Raw genomic sequence first — 24,509 nt, forward strand, 5'->3', positions numbered from 1 at the left:
TCCGCGATCTTATTCTTTCGGTCATTATCCACACTTCATGACCATAGGTGAGAGTAGGAATGTAGATAGCTCGGTAGACCGAGAGTTTTGCCTTCTGGCTCAGCTCCCGTTTCGTCACAACAGTGCGGCAGAGAGACTGCAATACTGCCCCAGCTGCTCCGATTCTCCGGCTGATTTCCTTCTCCATCTTTCCCTCACTCGTGAACAAGACCCCGAGATACTTAAACTCCTCCACCTGGGACAGAGTCCTGTCCCCTACCCGGACTGTACAAACCATCGGTTTCCTGCTGAGAACCATGGCCTCAGATTTGGAGATGCTGATCCTCATTCCAGCCGCTGAACACTCGGCTGCGAACCGATCCAGTGAGAGCTGAAGGTCACGAACCGAAGGTGCCATCAGGACCACATCATCTGCAAACAGCAGTGACGCAACCTTTAGCCCCCCAAGACGTATACCTTCTCCGCCATAGCCACGACTCCGCCTAGAAATCCTGTCCATGAAAATCACAAACAGGATAGGTGACAGAGCGCAGCCCTGGCGGAGACCAACCCCCACTGGAAACGGATCCGACTTACATCCAAGCACCCGGACACAACTCTCGCTTTGGTTGTACATAGATTGGATGGCCCTCAGCAGGGTTCCCCTCACTCCGTACTCCCTCAGCACCTCCCACAAGATCTCCCGAGGGACGCGGTCATACGCCTTCTCCAAATCCACAAAACACATGTAGACTGGATAGGCATACTCCCAGGCCCTCTCCAGGATTCCCGCAAGCGTAAAGAGTTGGTCAGTTGTTCCACGACCAGGACGGAATCCACATTGCTCCTCTTGAATCTGAGGTTCGACTATCGGCCGGACCCTCCTTTCCAGTACCTTGGCGTAAACTTTCCCAGGGAGGCTGAGTAGTGTGATACCCCTGTAATTAGCACACACCCTCTGGTCCCCCTTTTTGAAAAGGGGAACCACCACCCCAGTCTGCCACTCCCTCGGCACTGTCCCAGACTTCCACGCAATGTTAAAAAGGCGTATCAACCAAGACAGCCCATCAACACCCAGAGCCTTCAGCATTTCTGGACGGATCTTGTCAACCCCCGGAGCTTTGCCACCGTGGAGTTGTCTAACTACCTCAGTGACTTCACTCCGAGAGATCGACGTCGATCCCCCATCAGGCCCTGCTCCTATCAGGGAGGGTGTGTCTGATGTATTTGGGTTCAGGAGTTCCTCAAAGTGCTCTTTCCAACGCCCTACGACTTCCTCACTTGAAGTCAGCAAAGTCCCATCCTTGCCGTACACAGCTTGGATGGTTCCCTGCTTCCCCCTCCTGAGGTGCCGTATGGTCTTCCAGAACAGCTTTGGTGCCGCCCGATAGTCCTTCTCCATGGATTCCCCGAATTGCTCCCACACCCTCTGCTTAGCCTCGTCCACAGCCACGGCCGCTGCCCTTCGGGCCCGTAGGTACCTTGCAACTGCCTCCGGAGTCCCCCGGGATAACATACCCCGGTAGGACTCCTTCTTCAGTCGGACGGCTTCCCTGACCACCGCTGTCCACCAGGGTGTTCGAGGGTTACCGCCCCTTGAGGCACCTAAGACCTTCTGGCCACAGCTCGCAGCTGCAGCTTTAGCAATAGAGGCTTTGAACATTGCCCATTCCTGTTCAATGTCCCCAACCTCCACAGGGATGGCAGAGAAGTCCCGCCGGAGGTGGGAGTTGAAGTCCTTCCGGACAGAGGACTCCTCCAAACGTTCCCAGTTCACCCGCACTACACGCTTGGGTTTGCCAGGTCTATCCAGAGGTTTCCCCCGCCATCTAACCCAACTCACCACCAGATGGTGATCAGTTGACAGTTCAGCCCCTCTCTTCACCCGAGTGTCCAAAACATACGGCCTTAGATCAGCTGATACGATTACAAAATCGATCTTTGGCCTAGGGTGCTCTGGTACCAGGTACACCTATGAGCATCCTTATGCTTGAACATGGTGTTTGTTATCGCAAGTCCGTGACTAGCACAGAAGTCCAATAACAATCCACCACTCAGGTTCAAATCAGGGAGACCGTTCCTCCCAATCACGCCAGTCCAAGTATCACTGTCATTGCCCACGTGCGCGTTGAATCCCCTGCCGGCGCCCCATACAGGACCCCATGCAAGGTATCCAAGAAGGCTGAATACTCTGAACTCCTGTTTGGTGCGTAAGCACAAACAACAGTCAGAGTTTTCCCCCCTCCAACCCTAAGGCGAAGGGAGGCGACCGTCTTGTCCACTGGGGTGAACTCCAACGTACAGGCACTCAGCCGGGGACTCGTGAGTATCCCCACACCCGCCTGTGCCCTCACACCCTGAGCAACTCCAGAAGTGAACAAGGTCCATCCCTTGTCCAGGAGTGTGGTTTCAGAGCCCTTGCTATGCGTAGAGGTAAGCCCCACCTGATCCAACCGGTAGCGCTCCACCTCTCGCACCAGCTCAGGCTCCTTCCCCACCAGCGTAGAGACGTTCCACGTCCCGAAAGTCAGCCTCTGCTGCCCCGAATTGGTCCGTCCGGAGCCTCCACTTTCACTGCCATCCACTTGGCAGCGCACCCGACCCCACTGGTTCCGACCGCGGGTGGTGGGCCCACGTGGCAGAGAAGATGGTGTGTCCACGTAGCTTCTTCGGGCTGTGCCCGGCCGGGCTCCGTGGCAAGCCCGGCCACCAGGCGCTCGCTGACGAGCCCTACCTCCGGGCCTAGCTCCGGAGCAGGGCCCCGGGCTTCCTCCGGGCCGGGTAACGCATCCTCTTTTAGTGTAGTTCATGGGGGGTATCGTAACCCTGATGGGGGGGGGGGGGCATTCGGGTGCTACACCTTGCCCAAGGGTGACCCATATCAGACAGTCATAAAAGTGACGGCTGCAATCTTGAAGATGTAAGCCATCTTGAATATTTAATGACACATTTAGATTATCCAAAAGACATTTACCAAGTACTATGTATGGTAAATAAGTCTGAAACATCATATTATATCCATCAGAGAAACTGGAAATTGTGATGTATCATGTTGTATGCTTGCATGTTCGAAATAAACTCAAACTCAAACTCAAACTCATACTGACAGCCATTTTGAAAGATGGCTGCCATGGGCGCCATTTTGAAAATTCATGGTGGCTCCATATCCAAATCTTTTGAGAATGCCTTTGGCTATAAGTGTACCAAATTTCATGCTTTTATCACAAAATGCACGATCGTTCTAGTTACCAGCTGCACTATTATCTCTTTTTTTCAACCAAAAATACTTTGCTCTGATTAGGGGGTACTTGAATTGAAAAAATGTTCACACGGGGTACATCACTGAAAAAAGGTTGAGAACCACTGCATTAGAAAGTGTGCATGGAAACTTGGACTTCACATAGAGGTGTGAAAATACAAAAACATTAACTATTTGAGAAATCCGACTAATTTAGTCCATGGAAACCTACTCACTGATTTCATTAAGCGCATAGAAATTAACACTACTTTCATCAACAATAACATTGAGAGCACTTCCTGTGTTTGTTACTAGTTATGGCAGACTTTGTGAGAGCCTTGGAGCTCTGTTATGTAGCGCTATTGCTATATGTTTCAAATAAGAAGATAAAACAGTGACTTACAATGTCTGCTCTTACTAAAGCTGACTGATGGGATGGTTGTATCTTTCAGCTCTTGTACTCTTCTTGAGCTGCTAAATTCCTTCTTCCTCTTGATTTTAAGCTAGCTAGTGCGTAGTAGCTGGCTAATGGCTAGTGACCAGAAGAGCAGTGTGAGCAAAGCGATGTTTCACTAAGCCAGAAAAGTAGCTCCTCTGTGTTAGCCCTTACAATAACAATGTCGCTATAGCTTGGTTAATATGCAGGTCACGACTTGTAAATGCAGCGTTGTTGGCAGTTTTGCGGTGTTCATTTTTTATAGGCATTGTTATCCGCCTCATACTAGTGGTTTTTCACTATGCAGAATGCACACAAAAGGGAAAAGGCGTGTGGATGATGGGCAAAAAAAGTGAAGCTCCCTTTTAAAGCGTATTCTGTCTAAAAAGGCTACTGTATCCCAAGTGCAATAATCCTCTCTGCACCAGTGGTCCAACAAACACTCCAATTGTTCAAATAAACTTCTTCCTGCTGTGGCAAGAAAGTAAATTCAATCAGCAACAGAAAAAAGACCTCCAGCTATGACCCTTTGGACCAATAAAACCCCATTTAAACGTATGTGAGATTTACTGCACTCGGAGCCAAGGAGCTCCGGTCTTTCCGGTGCAAATAAGCATGCAGAGAAAGGCGGATTTGAGCGATCAAATTAAAGGATTAAACCATGTATGAAATCCATGTTTCAGTGGGCTCTCTGCGGGAAGACACTTTGACGAATATTACGCGCGAGCAGATAAAAGAGTCCGGCTCAGGCCCATGTTTAAACTCAATAAAAATCCTTCTACTCTGGCCTGTTTAAAGCTGTAATAGTCGTGTTTCACCCAGCATGGAGACTAATTACAACACCCTAATCAAAGAAAACTTTCCAAGAGGTAAGTATAGCTTGTCAACAGGCCTTTTGTGAAGACTAATTACAGCTTTTGGCAAAGCGTTTGGTCCAAAGAAATGGCATTCGCCGCACTTATGAGTATGTGTCTCCTATTTTCAATCAAACAAAAATGCTTTATTAGTACGGTAGTCCAACATTTTGGGCATAGGGCTGTGTGAATATGAACAAAAATATGCACCTCGAAATAGGTCATTTTATATCCTGATATATATCACAATAGAGTATTTTTAATTAAAATTGTACATTAAATTAATGCCAATTTCGCTTAACCTTTCTCCTTTTGTTTATAAAACACATTTTATATATAAAAAGTACAAGTATTCTTTGTTTCGACAGTGTATACTAGATAATATCTGCGGTCCCCTCCAAGGTATCTCATTGTAATCCCATTGGGTTTGAGATTTTTCTTGCCCTGATGTGGGATCTGAGCCGAGGATGCCGTTGTGGCTTGTGCAGCCCTTTGAGACACTCGTGACTTAAGGCTATATAAATAAACTTTGATTGATGGATTGATCTACAGGTACACTCTTATCCTCACCTATGGTCATGAGCTTTGGGTTATGACCGAAAGGACAAGATCACGGGTACAAACGGCCAAAATTAGTTTCATCCGTCGGGTGGCGTGGCTCTCCCTTAGAGATAGGGTGAGAAGCTCTGTCATCCGGAAGGAGCTCAAAGTAAAGCCGCTGCTCCTCCACATCGAGAGGAGCCAGATGAAGTGGTTCGGGCCTCTGGTCAGACGGGGAGGTGTTTAGGGCATGTCCGAGCAACATGATGTTGTGGAAGATGACCAGGGGCCAGCGGGCAGTCATCCTTCTGCAGCTGTATGTTCCAATCACCTTATCTAGGTTGTCCACACCTCCCTTGTTGCGGTTGTAGTTTAGGATGATGACTGGCTTCCCGTCCTCACGATCGCTAACGTCACCATCTCTGTGCAGTGTACTCAGAAGACCTCTCTTATGGCTGCAAGTGTGTCTGTCACACGTCTTGCTGGTTTTGACTCACGGTCATCAAATCGTATCAGTCTTGAGTAGGTGTGAAAGAGTTTGAGTGGCATTGTGGCTTGGAAAATTGGACTTCCACTCTCTGCATCCCATAGACTAGTTGCAGTCTCACCTCGGGACCTGTATACACCGGCTAAGATTAGCAGCCCTAAGTAGGCCTGCAGGTCAGTCTCATCCATCTTTTTCCAGCTGTCTCCATATTTGCGAAAACCCTCCAAATTTTTCATCTCCAGGATTATTTTTTCAATTGCTGGTGTGATAAACAGGTAGAATGTAGAGACAACGTCACGGGCATGAGAAACGGCATACCTTGTGGGTCCTGGGGTCATCTTTATGATGTTTTGTTCTGCATGCCTGCCTTGATGGTCAAATGCTGCTGAGGACCATGTTATTTTGCCATTTTTTGAAAGGAAAGTCTCTCTTTCAGCTTCAGGGTTTTCTTCTTCTGAAGATGATTCATCATGCTCTGGATTGTATTCCTCCCCATCTTCTTCTTCCGATACATCCTCCACTTCTTCTTCTGAATCAGAGTTGTCTTGCTGGACATCTGAAAAACTCAGCTCTAGAGCCTCTTCAGCAGTATAATGCTCACTCATGGCTTCAGCACAGACAGAATTCTGGGCCCTGTGATCTGCAGCACCTTTATAATCTCTGGAAATCCACAGAAAAATAGCTCTGCTACTGCTGGACTATAACAACTAAAACATTGTAACATTCTGTGATGTATAAATAACTCTGTGACTTTAATTTCAACACTTTGTGACTCACGGGTCATTTTGACCTAAAGACCATTTTTGTACATTTGTTTGTACAGCTTACATGGAAATGTGAATAAAAGCAACAGTTCACTTTGTCTACTGTTGGTGCCAATCTAGGAAAAGTCATAAAATTTCAAGTTAAAAAAATATCGTTTAGGGGATTTTTTATTTTTTTTAACACAGTGGTGGGTCAAAATGACCCGAGGACAACAGGGGAGTTTAAGCGCAAAAATAATGACTAGTGTTGAAGCTGTATTTTTATTTGCACTTTAATTTTATTTATTCTTTATTAATTGTATGTATTTATTTTACCACCACATGATTTAATTGTAAATGTATTTTATCATCAGTTATTTTTGAATCCCTTCTTATGCAGTGTATTTTATTAGCACTTATTTTTGTAATCAGCCTGACCTATGTGTTGAATAAATCATAATATTTGTGCTTTGAGAAGGTTGTAAATTGTAAGTAGGTTAGATATAATAACTGAATATGATTATAATCAAGAGTAAGATTACTACTTCAGCGTTAATATTGGAGTGAGCCCCAGGCCACTCTGTTGTGGAAAACTCTGGTCCCCAGGTCAAAAAGGTTAAGATATTTACGGTGCCTTTGGACAACAACTCCGTCAAGTTTGTTTGGTGTGTTTTTTATGTTCATCATGTTTGTGGTTCCCAGGTAATATAAGTATTTTGTCGGATTTTATTACTGTCTCGGTACTGTTCTTCAGGTTCTGCCTTCAAGTGATAGGAAAGAATATACATGTTCAAGTCACTAGCAACGACACTGTGGAGGGGGGCGTAGCCTGTGGACCTGCAGCGAAACGGGGTGGGCCAGGACCGGCTTCGAGATCAGCGACAGGTGCGTAGATGGCCCACCTGGGCCTGAGAATCTAATCACCTGTCGCTCTGTTAAAAGGCAGCAGCCGGGGAGGAGAGAGGAGTTGGTGGTGGAGCGAGAGCGAGAGAAAGACCAAGAGACACTTGCTGAAAAGCACAAACAAAAATACTTATTGAAAAATAAATAAATAATAAATAAATGATAAATGGGTTATACTTGTATAGCGCTTTTCTACCTTCAAGGTACTCAAAGCGCTTTGACAGTATTTCCACATCCACCCATTCACACACACATTCACACACTGATGGCGGGAGCTGCCATGCAAGGCGCTAACCAGCAGCCATCAGAGACAAAGGGTGAAGTGTCTTGCCCAAGGACACAACGGACGTGACTAGGAAGGTAGAAGGTGGGAATTGAACCCCAGTAACCAGCAACACTCCGATTGCTGGCACAGCCACTCTACCATAAAACAGTGTCTAAAACCTGAAATGGAGCTGTCATGTCGGTGATTGGTGGTCCGAGGAACCCGGAGGGGAGAAACCTCCACAGACACGACGGCATGTTTTGCAGAGTAGCCTACCGTTAGTTGGTCAGTGTCTGACTTTTTTAAATCCAAACAGAGGAGCTCTTCTTTCCTTTTTGAGTTTTGTTGGTTTAGCTTCCATTGAGGTCTCCGCCTGTGTGATGTTGTTGACATCCATACTGCTGTCGAGTCTCGCAGCATCCCTGCTGCAGTTACATTAGCCGAAGCCTAAACGTTAAAATTATAATATGAACTACAGATAAACATAAAATAGAGATCTTTTGGTTGTATTATGATATACATTGTAATACCCCACATTGCTAATTCAGCTTGGGGCGGCCACGCACTAAAATAACTTAAGAAGCCAGAACAATATTTAATGTTTTTATTTTTTATATTGTGTGTGTGTGTGTATCAATTTTTAGTATTTTTTAATACAAAACTTGGTTGAAATATTTTTAGTAGGTGTGCAAGTACTTTTTGAGCACATTGAACAATACCATGATAATAATAACTGTAATCATTTTGGTAATAATAACTGTAATATGAAATGTTCACATTGTTTCATCTGTAATTCCCAATGTATAATGTGTCGGATTAATAAACACTAGCAGCTATCAGGTGCGGTAGAATTAGTGTCTCGTAAATCTTCTGCGGTGTTTGCATGAAATGTCGTGAACTGGCATTTTATGGTGGCTTCTTTTAAAGGAGAGTGTTCAAACGTGAGCATCCATGACAATAACAACAACAACAACCTGGAAAACTGATAGCAAATAAGTAATGGTCCGACGTGGGACGGCGAGAATAAACTCCCAAATTAACAACCGCATGCTATTCCATATGGTTAACTTCACATGGGGACCGACAATAACGCCAGATGGTACATTTGTCATCCGCACCTTCACACACTGAAAATAAACCATAAAGACGTCCCACGTTACACAGATCCACGCCGTGATTGGTCGTCTTTTACGAGCTGGAGATTACGGAGCATGACTTCTACACATGTTGGATGCTCCCACAAGGAATTTATATCAGAGCCCATGTGACTCGCCAACAGCTTTCAATCCGTTAGACCCAAAGGGAGTGGGAACCAAGATGGTGAGCCAGGCACCTGAGGTGTTGGCTTTCTGCAGACATGCCCGTATTGCTTCTAATTAAAGACCAGGCCAGCTGAGGCTAGTTTGCCTTTTAGGCGCCGATGCTTTGGCAAAAAGCTCGGCAGAAGAGCGTCTGAGATCTGGTAAAAAAAAAAAAAACACCGGTACATTTACCCCCAAATATAACATGTGACTTTTATACGTGTCTTAATTGCACTGGCAGCCACTGAATGATGACAATGGTCACGGTGGAACTTGGTCAGACCTTGTGGGGAAGTGTGTAATTATCAGACGATACTGATTTACAACCTGCTGGGGCTACCATTACTGCGGCCATTTTTACTGGGGCCACAAGAGAGATTACAGTGGGCTTTAACCAAATGTAACAGGTGGTTAACACCAGGAGTGTCCTCATACAACTTTTTAATTTCTATTTCCACAGCATAAAAAATGACCGTAAAAACTACGGCAACCAATTAACAGTAAAACCCAGTAAAATCAAAATTAGTTTATCACAGTGGTAAATACAGTGGATTCCTGCAAACCAAGAAATAGTAGATAATCTAAATGACTATGGTTATAAAAACATAGAAAACACATGACTTTACTGTGAAAATAATGAAAAATTGTACAATGCATTTGCAAAGACTACAATGTCACAAGAATGCAAATACTTAAAAATGTACGGTATTATTCTGTCTAAATTAAAGATTTTGCAGATTGTACATTTGGATCAACAGCATACCTTAATTGTTTATGTTAAAGCATTAGTTGGGGCGGTACAGCTCGGTTGGTAGAGTGGCGGTGCCAGCAACTTGAGGGTTCCAGGTTCGATCCCCGCTTCCGCCATCCTAGTCACTGCCGTTGTGTCCTTGGGAAAGACACTTTACCCACCTGCTCTCAGTGCCACCCACACTGGTTTACATGTAACTTAGATATTGGGTTTCACTACGTAAAAAGCGCTTTGAGTCACTAGAGAAAAGCGCTATATAAACATAATTCACTTCACTTCACTAGTCTAGTTAACTTTTGGCTAACAACATTGTTTCTTGTATTTTTGTGGTAAGTGGTTTTAGGCATTGAGGGTTTATGTCGCTGTGCTTCATTGCAAACTGAATCGAAATGAACTACGTTGTGTGTTTATGTGTGTTAGAACTGGGTGAAAGCAGCTATTTAACATATACGGAGCATTTGAGGCTCATTTTTAATAGCACACTTGAAGGAACATGTTGGGGAAGGCCATGTTGTGAGTTGACCAGTGAAAGGTTGTACAAATACTTTCAAGTTAAAATCCTTTATGTACCGCTCACATGTCTCAGAGACACAGGCATTTTGCAGATACTAGTATTGGTGAAATGGCAGCATGGTGTTGCAGTAGTCAACGCTTGTGCCTCACAGTGAGGAGGTTCTGGGTTCGATTCCCGGGTTAAGGGTCTTTCTGTGTGGCGCTTGCATGTTCTCCCCGTAACTGCATGGGTTCTCTCCGGGCACTCTGGCTTCCTCCCACCTCCAAAGACATGCACCTGGGTATAGGCTGATTGGCAACACTAAAATTAGCCTTAATTTGTTTTACTGTGAATTTCTGGCAACCACAGCTGCAGAGTATTTTACTGTAAATTCCATAGTTTCTTTTTGTAAACATATAACAATATATACTTTTGTTTCATAGTCATTTACCGTAAGAAAAAAACAGTTAAGTGTCAAATGAACAGATTCAACATCAACATAATGTAATGTCCTATACATTGTGACTGTATTTTTTACGGTGAATTCCAGACAACATCAGCTGCCAGTATTTTACTGTAAAAGGGACGGCGTGGCGAAGTTGGTAGAGTGGCTGTGCCAGCAATCGGAGTGTTGCTGGTTACTGGGGTTCAATTCCCACCTTCTACCTTCCTAGTCACGTCCGTTGTGTCCTTGGGCAAGACACTTCACCCTTTGCCTCTGATGGCTGCTGGTTAGCGCCTTGCATGGCAGCTCCCGCCATCAGTGTGTGAATGTGTGTGTGAATGGGTAAATGTGGAAATACTGTCAAAGCGCTTTGAGTACCTTGAAGGTAGAAAAGCGCTATACAAGTATAACCCATTTATCACTTATTTATTTATAAATATTGCAATTAAAAAAAAAAAAATTTTATAGTGCAGAGAAGCGCAGTACTAATGGTCAATATTTTGGTCTGAAAATGTGAAAATAACTCAGACAATTTAAAAAAAATCCTCTACTTTGACTTATACACTGTGTGAGTCAGCAGGTCTTGCTTCCACATACTTTGTGAGGCTACAGACCAAAGCAATCATTGGACTAGATTTTTGTTAGCCCAGCACACTCAATTTGATAGGTGATAAATTCATGAAGTGCTGAAACACCATGTTCATGAAATATTTAATTAAGTAATTATTTCAATCGTGGAATAATTAATTAAATCATGATATAATTCAATCAATAGTTAATTAAAAATATTGAAATAAATAATTAAACGCATGTTTCACATTAAATACATAAATGACACATTAAGTAATCATTTAGATAGTTAATTTTGTACCTCAGCCTTCCTGGTAAGGTCTATTCAGGTGTACTGGAGAGGAGGCTACGGCGGATAGTCGAACCTCGGACTCAGGAGGAACAGTGTTGTTTTCGTCCTGGTCGTGGAACTGTGGACCAGCTCTATACTCTCGGCAGGGTCCTTGAGGGTGCATGGAGTTTGCCCAACCAGTCTACATGTGTTTTGTGGATTTGGAGAAGGCATTCGACCGTGTCCCTCGGGAAGTCCTCTGGGGAGTGCTCAGAGAGTATTGGGTATCGGACTGTCTGATTGTGGCGGTCCCGCTCCCTGTATGATCAGTGTCAGAGCTTAGTCTGCATTGCCGGCAGTAAGTCGGACATGTTTCCAGTGAGGGTTGGACTCCGCCAAGGCTGCCCTTTGTCACCGATTCTGTTCATAACTTTTATGGACAGAATTTCTAGGCGCAGTCAAGGCGTTGAGGGGATCTGGTTTGGTGGCTGCAGGATTAGGTCTCTGCTTTTTGCAGATGCCAGGATCTTCAGCTCTCACTGGATCGGTTCGCAGCTGAGTGTAAAGCGACTAGGATGACAATCAGCACCTTCAAGTCAGAGTCCATGGTTCTCGCCCGGGAAAGGGTGGAGTGCCATCTCCGGGTTGGGGAGGACACCCTGCCCCAAGTGGAGGAGTTCAAGAACAGTCTAGTTCACGAGTCAGGGAAGAGTGGATCGTGAGATCGACAGGCGGATCGGTGCGGCGTCTTCAGTAATGTGTACGCTGTATCGATCCGTTGTGGTGAAGAAGAAACTGAGCCGGAAGGCAAAGCTCTCAATTTACCGGTCGATCTACGTTCAAATCCTCACTATGGTCATGAGCTTTGGGTCATGACCGAAAGGACAAGATCACGGGTACGAGCGGCCGAAATGAGTTTCCTCCATCGGGTGCGGGGCTCTCCCTTAGAGATAGGGTGAGAAGCTCTGCCATCCGGGAGGAGCTCAAAGTAAAGCAGCTGCTCCTCCACATCGAGAGGAGCCAGATGAAGTGGTTCGGGCATCTGGTCAGGATGCCACCCGGACGCCTCCCTAGGGAGGTATTTGGGCCACGTCCGACCGGTAGGAGGCCACCGGGAAGACCCAGGACACGTTGGGAAGACTATGTCTCCTGGCTGGCCTGGGAACGCCTCGTGATCCCCCGGGAAGAGCTGGACGAAGTGGCTGGGGAGAGGAAAGTCTGAGCTTCCCTGCTTAGGCTGCTGCCCCCGCAACCCGACCTCGGATAAGCGGAAGAAGATGGATGGATGGATGGATTTTGTACCATTTTACTGCACATAGTAAACACACTGCAAGATTGCTTGTATTGGAGTGCTTAAATTGGCGAGAAGCCAATGTAGTCTGATACCTGTCTTTTTAGTGATATCGAACCGATATCATATCATTTGTACTGTAAATGTTATTCACTCGATATTTGGACAGAAATGTGGGTAGATTGCAGAAAACTGCCAACTAAACTTCAACTTTTTTTCAATAGAGTGGTGCCAGATTACATGGAGAATACTTATAGTCATTGCCATTGGCGTAGTTAGGCCTATTTTAGGGGGGCTCAAGCCCCCCTAAAATATTCTTAAGCCCCCCTAAATAATTTGGTGTTAAATTTTTTTTCTTTCTTTTTTTTACAAATACATGCCGACATATTCATTATAAAGTGGCCCTAATATGAGTTTAAATAAATAATCATATAAACTGTCATTATTCACTCAGTTTCCCCTCACTTCATAAGGTAGAGAGCCCCTTTCGTGCGTCGGTATCCAATCCATTCCACTTGTTCATATAGAAAATGCCCACATCACTCAAAATCCAGTCCGAATTTTCTCCGCGACCTTGCTTGCGGTCCTGCAGGTGTACGAAGCACATTAGCACACAGCACTGCAGATTGCAGAACAAGAACGTGAACGCATGCAAAATGGACATAAGAAACTTTTTCAAGAAAGTTAATATTCATCACTTTACACCAGGTCTGTGTTTGACAAAAAGTTAAATTCCCGCTCTAAAACAATGCTGCTACTTAGTTAGCTAGTTAGCCTGAAATGCATCATGAAGGTCCTGGTTATTTATAAAGTTAAATGTGCACTCTTTTTTACCATTTGCTATCTTTGGGGTTACTTCCTTCTGGAGCATCAGCTGTGTTCCTCACTTTACATATGGAGGAGAACAGGAGCTGAGCTCATTCACGTATGACTATCATCAGTAAATAATAATAATCACTCCACAACCCCTATTGACCTGGAGGAGTCAGGGCAGAGGAGCACAGAAAGTGAGAGGAGAGAGGCCTTTACTGGAAAGGTGAGTAGGAGAATAATGATACATTTATCATTTATTATAAATAAATATTAAAACAATATATTTTTTAAATGGCTTATCGATAAGCCATTTATAAATGATAAATGATAAATGGGTTGTACTTGTATAGCGCTTTTCTACCTTCAAGGTACTCAAAGCGCTTTGACAGTATTTCCACATTTACCCATTCACACACACATTCACACACTGATGGCGGGAGCTGCCATGCAAGGCGCTACCAGCAGCCATCAGAGGCAAAGGGTGAAGTGTCTTGCCCAAGGACACAACGGACGTGACTAGGAAGGTAGAGGTGGGAATTGAACCCCAGTAACCAGCAACACTCCAATTGCTGGCACAGCCACTCTACCAACTTCGCCACGCCGTTGTTTTATTTATTTATTTATTGTTTTATTTATTTCTGGGTGGATCATGTTGACTATTGGTCCTCCTAATTGTCAATCATTCTGGTGATGTTACGTAAGGACATACATACATATATATATATGTATATATTATTATATATATATATATATATATATATATATATATATATATATATATATATACATATATATATATATATATATATATATATATATATATATATATATATATATATATATATATATATATATATATATATATATATATATATATATATAATTTATTTATATAATAGATTGTATTTGTAATCTACTTTACATTTGATTCCAAATCTCAAAGTGCTACAGAATTACAACCATTGGCGTTGTTAGGCTATTTTGGCGTTGTAATAAATAAATAAATAAAAAATGGCTTATCGATAAGACATTTGTTTTATTTGATGTATATATGAATATATATATGAATATATATATATATATATATATATATATATATATATATATATATATATATATATATATATATATATATATATATATATATATATATATATATATATATATATATATATATGTCCTTACGTAACATCACCAGAATGATTGACAATTAGGAGGACCAATAGTCAACATGATCCACAAAATCCTCTAGTATACCTTTAAGTCTTTCATATATATATATATCCATCCATCCATCCATTTTCTACCGCTTATTCCCTTTGGGGTCGCGGGGGTGCTGGAGTCTATCTCACCTACAATCGGGCGGAAGGCGGGGTACACCCTGGACAAGTCGCCACCTCATCACAGGGCCAACACAGATAGACAGACAACATTCAAACTCACATTCACACACTAGGGCCAATTTAGTGTTGCCAATCAACCTATCCCCAGGTGCATGTCTTTGGAGGTGGGAGGAAGCCGGAGTACCCGGAGGGAACCCACGCAGTCACGGGGCGAACATGCAAACTCCACACAGAAAGATCCCGAGGCCGGGATTGAACTCACAACATCCATATGAATACCCCATCGGACCCTCCATGCGTGGCGCTCCAGACTATAATTGATAGCTGTGGTCTTACACAAATAATAAATGAACCCACGCATCGCAACGGTAATACGATAGATCTAGTGCTTGTCAGGGGTGTCACCACCTCTAAAGTTACGATACTCCCGTACACTAAAGTAATGTCCGATCATTACCTTATAAAATTCGAAGTTCTGACTCATTGTCAACAAACTAATAATAATAATAATAACTACTATAGCAGCCGCAACATTAATGCTGCCACAACGACGACTCTTACTGACCTACTGCCTTCGGTAATGGCACCATTCCCAAATTATGTGGACTATATTGATAACCTAACTAACAACTTTAACGACGCCCTGCGCGACATCATTGATAGTGTAGCACCGCTAAAGCTAAAAAGGGCCCCTAAAAGGCGTACCCCATGGTTTACAGAAGAAACTAAAGCCCAGAAATTATCATGTAGAAAGCTGGAACGCAAATGGCGTGCGACTAAACTTGAGGTTTTCCATCAAGCATGGAGTGATAGTTTAATAACTTATAAACACATGCTTACCTCAGCTAAAGCTAAATATTACTCAAATCTCATCCACCTCAACAAAAATGATCCTAAATTTTTGTTTAGTACAGTAGCATCGCTAACCCAACAAGAGACTCCTCCCAGTAGCTCCACCCACTCAGCAGATGACTTTATGAATTTCTTTAATAAGAAAATTGAAGTCATTAGAAAAGAGATTAAAGACAATGAATCTCAGCTACAACTGGGTTCTATTAACACAAGTACGACTGTATATACGACGGATACCGCCCTCCAAAATAGTATCTCTCTCTTTGATGAAATAACATTGGAGGAATTGTTAAAATGTGTAAATGGACAAAACAAACAACATGTTTACTTGACCCAATTCCTGGGAAACTTATCAAGGAGCTTTTTGTTTTATTAGGTCCATCAGTGTTAAATATTATAAACTTATCACTTTCCTCTGGCACTTTTCCCATAGCATTCAAAAAAGCGGTTATTCATCCTCTACTCAAAAGACCTAACCTCGATCCTGACCTCCTGGTGAATTACCGGCCGGTGTCCCACCTTCCGTTTATCTCGAAAATCCTCGAAAAATTGTCGCACAGGAGCTAAATGAACACTTAGCGTCTAACAATCTCTGTGAACCTTTTCAATCCGGTTTCAGGGCAAATCACTCTATGGAGACAGCCCTCGCAAAAATGACTAATGATCTATTGCTAAGGATGGATTCTGATGCTTCATCTATGTTGCTGCTTCTTGATCTTAGCGCCGCTTTCGATACTGTTGATCATAATATTTTATTAGAGCGTATCAAAACGCGTATTGGGATGTCAGACTTAGCCTTGTCTTGGTTTAACTCTTATCTTACTGACAGGATGCAGTGTGTCTCCCATAACAATGTGACCTCGGAGTATGTTAAGGTAACGTGCGGAGTTCCCCAGGCTTCGGTTCTTGGCCCTGCACTCTTTAGTATTTACATGCTGCCGCTAGGTGACATCATACGAAAATACGGAGTTAGCTTTCACTGTTATGCGGATGACACCCAACTCTACATGCCCCTAAAGCTGACCAACACGCCGGATTGTAGTCAGCTGGAGGCGTGTCTTAATGAAATTAAACAATGGATGTCCGCTAACTTTTTGCAACTCAACGCTAAGAAAACGGAAATGCTGATTATCGGTCCTGCTCAAAACCGACATCTATTTAATAATACCACCTTAACATTTGACAACCAAACAATTAAACAAGGCGACTCGGTAAAGAATCTAGGTATTATCTTCGACCCAACTCTCTCGTTTGAGTCACACATTAAGAGTGTTACTAAAACGGCCTTCTTTCATCTCCGTAATATCGCTAAAATTCGTTCCATTTTGTCCACAAGCGATGCTGAGATCATTATCCATGCGTTCGTTACGTCTCGTCTCGATTACTGTAAGGTTTTATTTTCGGGTCTCCCTATGTCTAGCATTAAAAGATTACAGATGGTACAAAATGCGGCTGCTAGACTTTTGACAAAAACAAGAAAGTTTGATCATATTACGCCTATACTGGCTCACTTGCACTGGCTTCCTGTGCACCTAAGATGTGACTTTAAGGTTTTACTACTTACGTATAAAATACTACACGGTCAAGCTCCTGCCTATCTTGCCGATTGTATTGTACCATATGTCCCGGCAAGAAATCTGCGTTCAAAGAACTCCGGCTTATTAGTGATTCCCAGAGCCAAAAAAAGTCTGCGGGCTATAGAGCGTTTTCTATTCGGGCTCCAATACTATGGAATGCCCTCCCGGTAAAAGTTAGAGATGCTACCTCAGTAGAAGCATTTTAAGTCTCATCCTAAAACTCATTTGTATACTCTAGCCTTTAAATAGACTCCCTTTTTAGACCAGTTGATCTGCCGTTTCTTTTCTTTTCTTTTCTACTCTGCTCCCAACCAGGGGTGGACCGCTAGCCTGTTCATCGGATGGGGACATCTCTACGCTGCTGACCCGTCTCCGCTCGGGATGGTTCCTGCTGGCCCCAACATGGACTGGACTTTCGCTGATGTGTTGGACTTTCACAATATTATGTCAGACCCACTCGACATCCATTGCTTTCGGTCTCCCCTAGAGGGGGGGGGGGGGGGGGGGGGGGGGGGGGGGGGGGGGGGGGGTTACCCACATATGCGGTCCTCTCCAAGGTTTCTCATAGTCATTCACATTGACGTCCCACTGGGGTGAGTTTTCCTTGCCGTATGTGGGCTCTGTACCGAGGATGTCGTTGTGGCTTGTACAGCCCTTTGAGACACTTGTGATTTAGGGCTATATAAATAAACATTGATTGATTGATTGAACTACTCAGGACCTTCGTATTGTGAGGCAGACGCACTAACCCCTCTTCCACCGTGCTACCATATATATATATATATATATATATATATATATATATATATATATATATATATATATATATATATATATATATATATATATATATACACACACACTACCGTTCAAAAGTTTGGGGTCACCCAAACAATTTTGTGGAATAGCCTTCATTTCTAAGAACAAGAATATACTGTCGAGTTTCAGATTAAAGTTCTCTTTTTTCCGGCCATTTTGAGCGTTTAATTGACCCCACAAATGTGATGCTCCAGAAACTCAATCTGCTCAAAGGAAGGTCAGTTTTGTAGCTTCTGTAACGAGCTAAACTGTTTTCAGATGTGTGAACATGATTGCACAAGGGTTTTCTAATCATCAATTAGCCTTCTGAGCCAATGACCAAACACATTGTACCATTAGAACACTAGAGTGATAGTTCCTGGAAATGGGCCTCTATACACCTATGTAGATATTGCACCAAAAACCAGACATTTGCAGCTAGAATAGTCATTTACCACATTAGCAATGTATAGAGTGTATTTCTTTAAAGTTAAGACTAGTTTAAAGTTATCTTCATTGAAAAGTACAGTGCTTTTCCTTCAAAAATAAGGACATTTCAATGTGACCCCAAACTTTTGAACGGTAGTGTATATATATATATATATATATATATGTATATATATATATATATATATATATATATATATATATATATATATATATATATATATATATATATATATATATATATATATATATACATTATATATATACATGTATGAAAGACTTAATATGTATTTATATATATATATATATATATATATATATATATATATATATATATATATATATATATATATATATATATATATATAAGAAAAACCCAGACACCATCTTTGTAGTCATTTTTCTCCTGCATGGACTTCCGTCTTCCTTTACAATGAGTGAAGCTGCACGAAACCTTGTGTCTGCAATTGTAAATAATTTAGTTTTTAAGTTTTGTGTTTCTTGTAGAATCTATATAAAGTAATATACTTTAGCCTATTGTTAAAATAATGAAAAAAACATCATTAAATATATTTGTTTTATTGTATTGTTACATTAATAGCTGTTATATTATTATAGGATGGCTTGTTAAACATTGCATAGGATTTTCAGAGGAGGAAAAACCAAGACATTTAATATAAAATGTAAAATGAATAAAAACATAAAAAGAAAAAGAAAAAAAATGGTTAAAAGCCATCGTCCCCGGGAGTATTTCATTTCGTCCCGTGGATTTTTTTTACCGTTCCCGGGACGACGGGACTGCGTTAATCTCAAGCCCTGGAAGTTACATTTTATTGTTTGCATTATTTGTTTCAGCATTGCACTTTGAAGATGGTCCCTCAGCTCTTTGACAACTTTGGCTCTTTTTCAGATCAGCAGACGGACTCAAGTCTTTCTTATTTACAGTATATATAAACGTTTCTCATTTCTATTCAGACTTCCATATATATTTAATTTTGGCTTGCCATAATATATATATATATATATATATATATATATATATATATATATATATATATATATATATATATATATATATATATATATATATATATATATATATATATATATATATATATTATATTATATGTAAGCCAAATTATCCCGATCCAGATATTACTTTAATTCAAGTAATTAAGTAATATTTCCAGGGCTTGAATTTACAACCATTTTAGTCACATATGTGCCCAAAATGTAATATGTGCAACTTCAAAATATTTGGGAACAAACAATTATTGTATTGTGAGCTAAAGTCGTGGCATTAGCCCAGTGGTTCTTAACCTGGGTTCGATTGAACCTTAAGGGGTTTGGTGAGTCGGCTTCAGGCGTTTGGCGGAGGTCAAGACACACCGGATTCATCGTGTAAATACAAACTTCTCCCTATCGGCGTACTACGGATACGGCAACAGCTGACTGATTTGCAGGTGTGTAATTTGTTGTGAGTTTATGCACTGTGTTGGTTTTGTTGTTTGAACAAGGTGATGTTCATGCACGCTTCATTTTGTGCACCAGTAAAAAAACATGGTAACACTTCAGTGTGGGGAACATATTCACCATTAATTAGTTGCTTATTAACATGCAAATTAGTACATTGGCTCTTAACTAGTCATTATTAAGTACTTATTAATGCCTTATTCGGCATGGCCTTATTATAACCCTAACCCTCTAACCCTGACCCTAACCAAATAACTCTAAATTAAGTCTTTATTACTTAAAATATGTTCCCCACACTAAAGTGTTACCGAAAACATATAACTTTGTCGTGAATTTGAAATTGAATGTTTTTATTTTTCATAAAGAAGGGTTCGGTGAATGCGCATATGAAACTGGTGGGGTTCGGTACCTCCAACAAGGTTAAGAACCACTGCATTAGCCTCTATGTTGTGAATGAATAACATAGAGGCTAATGCCATGACTTTCAATGTGTTTCAGTGTATCTTGAAGGATCATGCAAGTCATTGTTTCTTGTTGATGCTGTAAACAAAATGTCACTGTGCAAACCCATGTTTGTTGTTGTACTGAACACAGATTGAAAATAAACCCACTGAAATAATAATTATTTCTATAATATATAATATATATAATAATAATATAATATATAATATAATATATAATATAATATAATAATATAATATATTATATATATGTATATATATATATATATATATAATGATAATAATTTGTAAGTCTTTGTTAGCCGTTTGTGAAGTTTTGTGCTCGTGCGCTACGTTCGCTCGCATCCTGTACATCTTCTGGGGGCTAAGCCCCCCCTGTCCTTAAAAGCTAGTGACGCCCCTGGTCATTGCACAACACTAACCACAAATACAAAGACATAAAAACCATAAGCATCGATCATCCTCTCTGCTTAATGCTTTTATCGTTATTTTCAATTGTCTGTTCTCACGGAAAAGTCAGAGTCGTCAACTGTATAATCAAATAGAAAAATAAGCGATGAGGTCGAGGCTGGGGGGATTGGGTGCTGTGGCTTGGCACCCAGAGAAAATGAGGATGGAGAGAGAAATTGTTTGGCAAGACTTGAGGCGTTGAAGGGTCAAGATGGAGGGCTAAGAAGAGAGACAGGCGCAGGCCGACCGTGACGGCATGCAAGCGGCGAAAGTTGGAGATGTCAAAAAACTTGACAGGAGTGGCGGGACAAAGTTCTTACCTTGGCCTGCGCGACTGACCCCACCAACGTGATGCCTCGCTTGACCGCAATGTCGCCGCTGGATGTTGTCACGGCAACAGTGGCCGGCGTGGGCAGGAGGGATGCGATGACAGGCAGGGGAAGGAGTCCCGGGCGGTTGTTGCCATTGACGACGACAGCAGAGGTACAGCTATGATTGGCTCCCCCATTATGGAGGCCCGCCGACGGGCGGATGTCCCTCCGCTCCCAGGGCGCCCGGTAGTCCCTTTCGAAGCGGTGGTGGTGGCGTGACATCACTTCCTCTTCCTCTCAGAGGGAATAACACAGGCAGGCCTGCAGAACACAAACATGGAGAACATCAAAACACGGAGAACCTGCACAATATTATTTTCTAAATAGGAAAACTCACATGTATATAACATATCTTTAATAATGTTATGAAATAAAGGTGCATGAAAAAGTGGAAAGGATATTGCGCAACACAGCAGCAACAATATTATTAGAGAAGACACACTTGCGTTCTGCATCCAAATGTAATAAATAATGCAATTCATGCACCAGTATTTACTTTTCTTAACAATTGCCCAGCAGTTCAGTTAACTGTCGCTGGAAAAATGCAAAATGAACTACAACTTATGCAAAATAAAACATATTGCACTCAAATGCAACTATATAGGATACATATTTCAATTTGCACAAAGGACAGCTTTCCATCATGTCCCATGTTTTTATGAACCTCACTGATCCTTTACACAATAAATATTTCTCTCTCAAAATTGCCTTGTTTAAAACTCTTTATTTTAGAACAGACAACTATAAATACATGAGAAGACGTGCAGCTGTGCCTAAAGCAAGAACAAACACCATCAAAAACACGTTTATTAATGGACGTTTAAAAGAATGGAATCGATTTAAAATTGCAATAAATAAAAATCTGTAAATAAATGATAAATAAATGGGTTATACTTGTATAGCGCTTTTCTACCTTCAAGGTACTCAAAGCGCTTTGACAGTATTTCCACATTCACCCATTCACACACACATTCACACACTGATGGCGGGAGCTGCCATGCAAGGCGCTAACCAGCAGCCATCAGGAGCAAGGGTGAAGTGTCTTGCCAAGGACACAACAGATGTAACTAGGATGGTAGAAGGCGGGATTGAACCCCAGTAACCAGCAACCCTCCGATTGCTGGCACAGCCACTCTACCAACTTCGCCACGCTGTCCCTATCTATTTTTTTTTCCAGCATCCCTACATTGTTGTCAGTATGGATGTATAATTTATCTCAATGTTGTTTAAATATGATCCTAATAAAGTCAGTCCTGCAGAGACCCTGTCTGATGCCTCCAGCTTTGTGGGAACACTGGACAAGGCACAGGTGCACAAAGAAAGACTCAGAATGACAATAATGTGTTTGTTGATTTGCCACATACAAAAAGAAAAAACATAAAATCACATTATCCTGCAAAATACAACTATTTTAACATATTTTGAAATAAAACAAAACTTTGTGACCCTTAAGCATTATATTATCTCAGTATACGATTTTTACAATACAGAATATATCTTAAATATTTATAAACTCTGTTTCTTGCTACTCCTTTTCAGACATTTTGTAGTAAACAGGAAATATGTGACGTGCTATGTGATGTATCATATTGTTCACTTCAGTTTCAGTTTATTTCGAACATGCATACGATACAATGTAATGCATCACATATTTCCAGTTGTTTCATTACAACATGTTCGAAAAGGAGAAAAAAGAAGCTGAGTTTATTTAATCCTACCCCTTTTCATACCATAGCAATTTTAGACCATTTCCTTGTTCTCTGTAATAGAACAGAGAATAAATAAATAATATACCATAGTGAGTAAACAAATATCCATCTATTTTCTACCGCTTGTTCCTTTTGGGGTTGCGGGGGGTGCTGGAGCCTATCTCAGCTGCATTCGGGCGGAAGGCGGGATACACCCTGGACAAGTTGCCACCTCATCACAAGGCCAACACAGATAGACAGACAACATTCACACTCACATTCACACACAAGGGACCATTTAGTGTTGCCAATCAACCTATTCCCAGGTGCATGTCTTTGGAGGTGGGAGGAAGCCGGAGTGCCCGGACAGAACCCACGTAGTCACGGGGAGAACATGCAAATTCCACACAGAAAGATCCCGAGCGCAGGATCGAACCAAGGACCTTAGTATAATCTTTATCTAAAAAAATTAAAAAAAAATTTTTTTTAAAAAGGGAAAAAAAAGGGTTCAAAATGTTCATCATAATTCTTTTTCTGTGTACTTTGTGAACACTTGTAGTTTGAACAGTCTCTTAAACTGAATTTTATTGGTGCTTTACTTGATTTCTTTGGTTAATCCATTCCATAATTTAATTCCACATACGGACATGCCAAAGGTTTTAAGTGTTGTACAAGCATACAAATGTTTTAAATTAGATATTCCTCTAAGATTATATTTCTCCTCTTTTGTTGAGAAGAATTGCTGTACATTCTTGGGTAGCAGGTTATAGTTTGCTTTATACATCATTTTAGCTGTTTGTAAATGCACCAAATCGTTGAATTTCAATATTTGTGATATTGTGACTGTTATGCATGTTTTAAAAAAAAATAACACCATAATCATACTGATTTACATATATAATTACTATATATACATACGTGTACATATACTGTACATACACAATATTTTGCATATTATATAATTTACATATAAAAACGATATCTCGATTGTTCCGTACGTCTTGCAAACTGACAATAAAGAATAATTGAACTTTGGATAGAGAAAGGAAAGAGAAAAAAAGGGAACTTATTGACTACAACTGAATAAAATTGTCAGACTTACACAAAGCACTTTGGGTAAACCGCTACCATTTATGGAGATATCTGCTGTTGTAACTAAAGCAAAAAACGTCAGTAAAGTCTCAAATTCCAAATGGCTCGTCGGGTGCATGTTTTAAAGATGGCAAGATTGTTTTATAAATATCTCCCCCATGCTTCCATGGTTTGATTTCAAATTTCCGGGACTTATGCAGATCCTAAATACAAAAAACAAGTACCAACAGGTAAGAAAAGTTGGTTTCGCATAATAGGACTCCTTTAAGACATTTTAAAGCCTTAAATTAAAATGATTGGATTTTAGACTTTTCGGACCCCTCAGATACCCTGATAAAATTGTCCGAACTGTCTTGTTAAAATGAACTATTCCGAAGCAAGGGGTCAGGTTGATGAATTAATTGATGGATTTAGCTCTTCACTGACATTGCCTGAGAGGTGTGAGAGGCGAGAATTTATACTTTTTCTTAAAAAGAGAAAAAAGAATGTCACTCTCGAATGCTTTTTTCTGTTCCCTGTAAGACCCCCGCTTTAATAACCTTGAATGTTCCAAGAGGATACAGTTGTATAAGCTCTC

The 24,509-nt window shown here is 41.4% G+C and overlaps 1 protein-coding gene across 2 annotated transcripts in view; it reads right to left on the reverse strand.

Annotated features, from left to right (window-relative positions):
- The window catches only part of LOC133648655 (kelch-like protein 29), a 575,830-nt gene that overhangs the window by 310,931 nt on the left and 240,390 nt on the right, over positions 1-24,509 (reverse strand). For both annotated transcript variants that reach the window (XM_062044945.1, XM_062044946.1), the window contains one exon: positions 21,102-21,413. In XM_062044945.1, coding sequence (XP_061900929.1) covers positions 21,102-21,374 — 273 coding nt within the window. In that variant the 5' untranslated portion in view covers positions 21,375-21,413. The remainder of the gene's footprint in view (positions 1-21,101; positions 21,414-24,509) is intronic.

This window comes from Entelurus aequoreus, linkage group LG04 (assembly GCF_033978785.1).
Source record: "Entelurus aequoreus isolate RoL-2023_Sb linkage group LG04, RoL_Eaeq_v1.1, whole genome shotgun sequence".
Lineage (NCBI taxonomy): Eukaryota > Metazoa > Chordata > Actinopteri > Syngnathiformes > Syngnathidae > Entelurus > Entelurus aequoreus.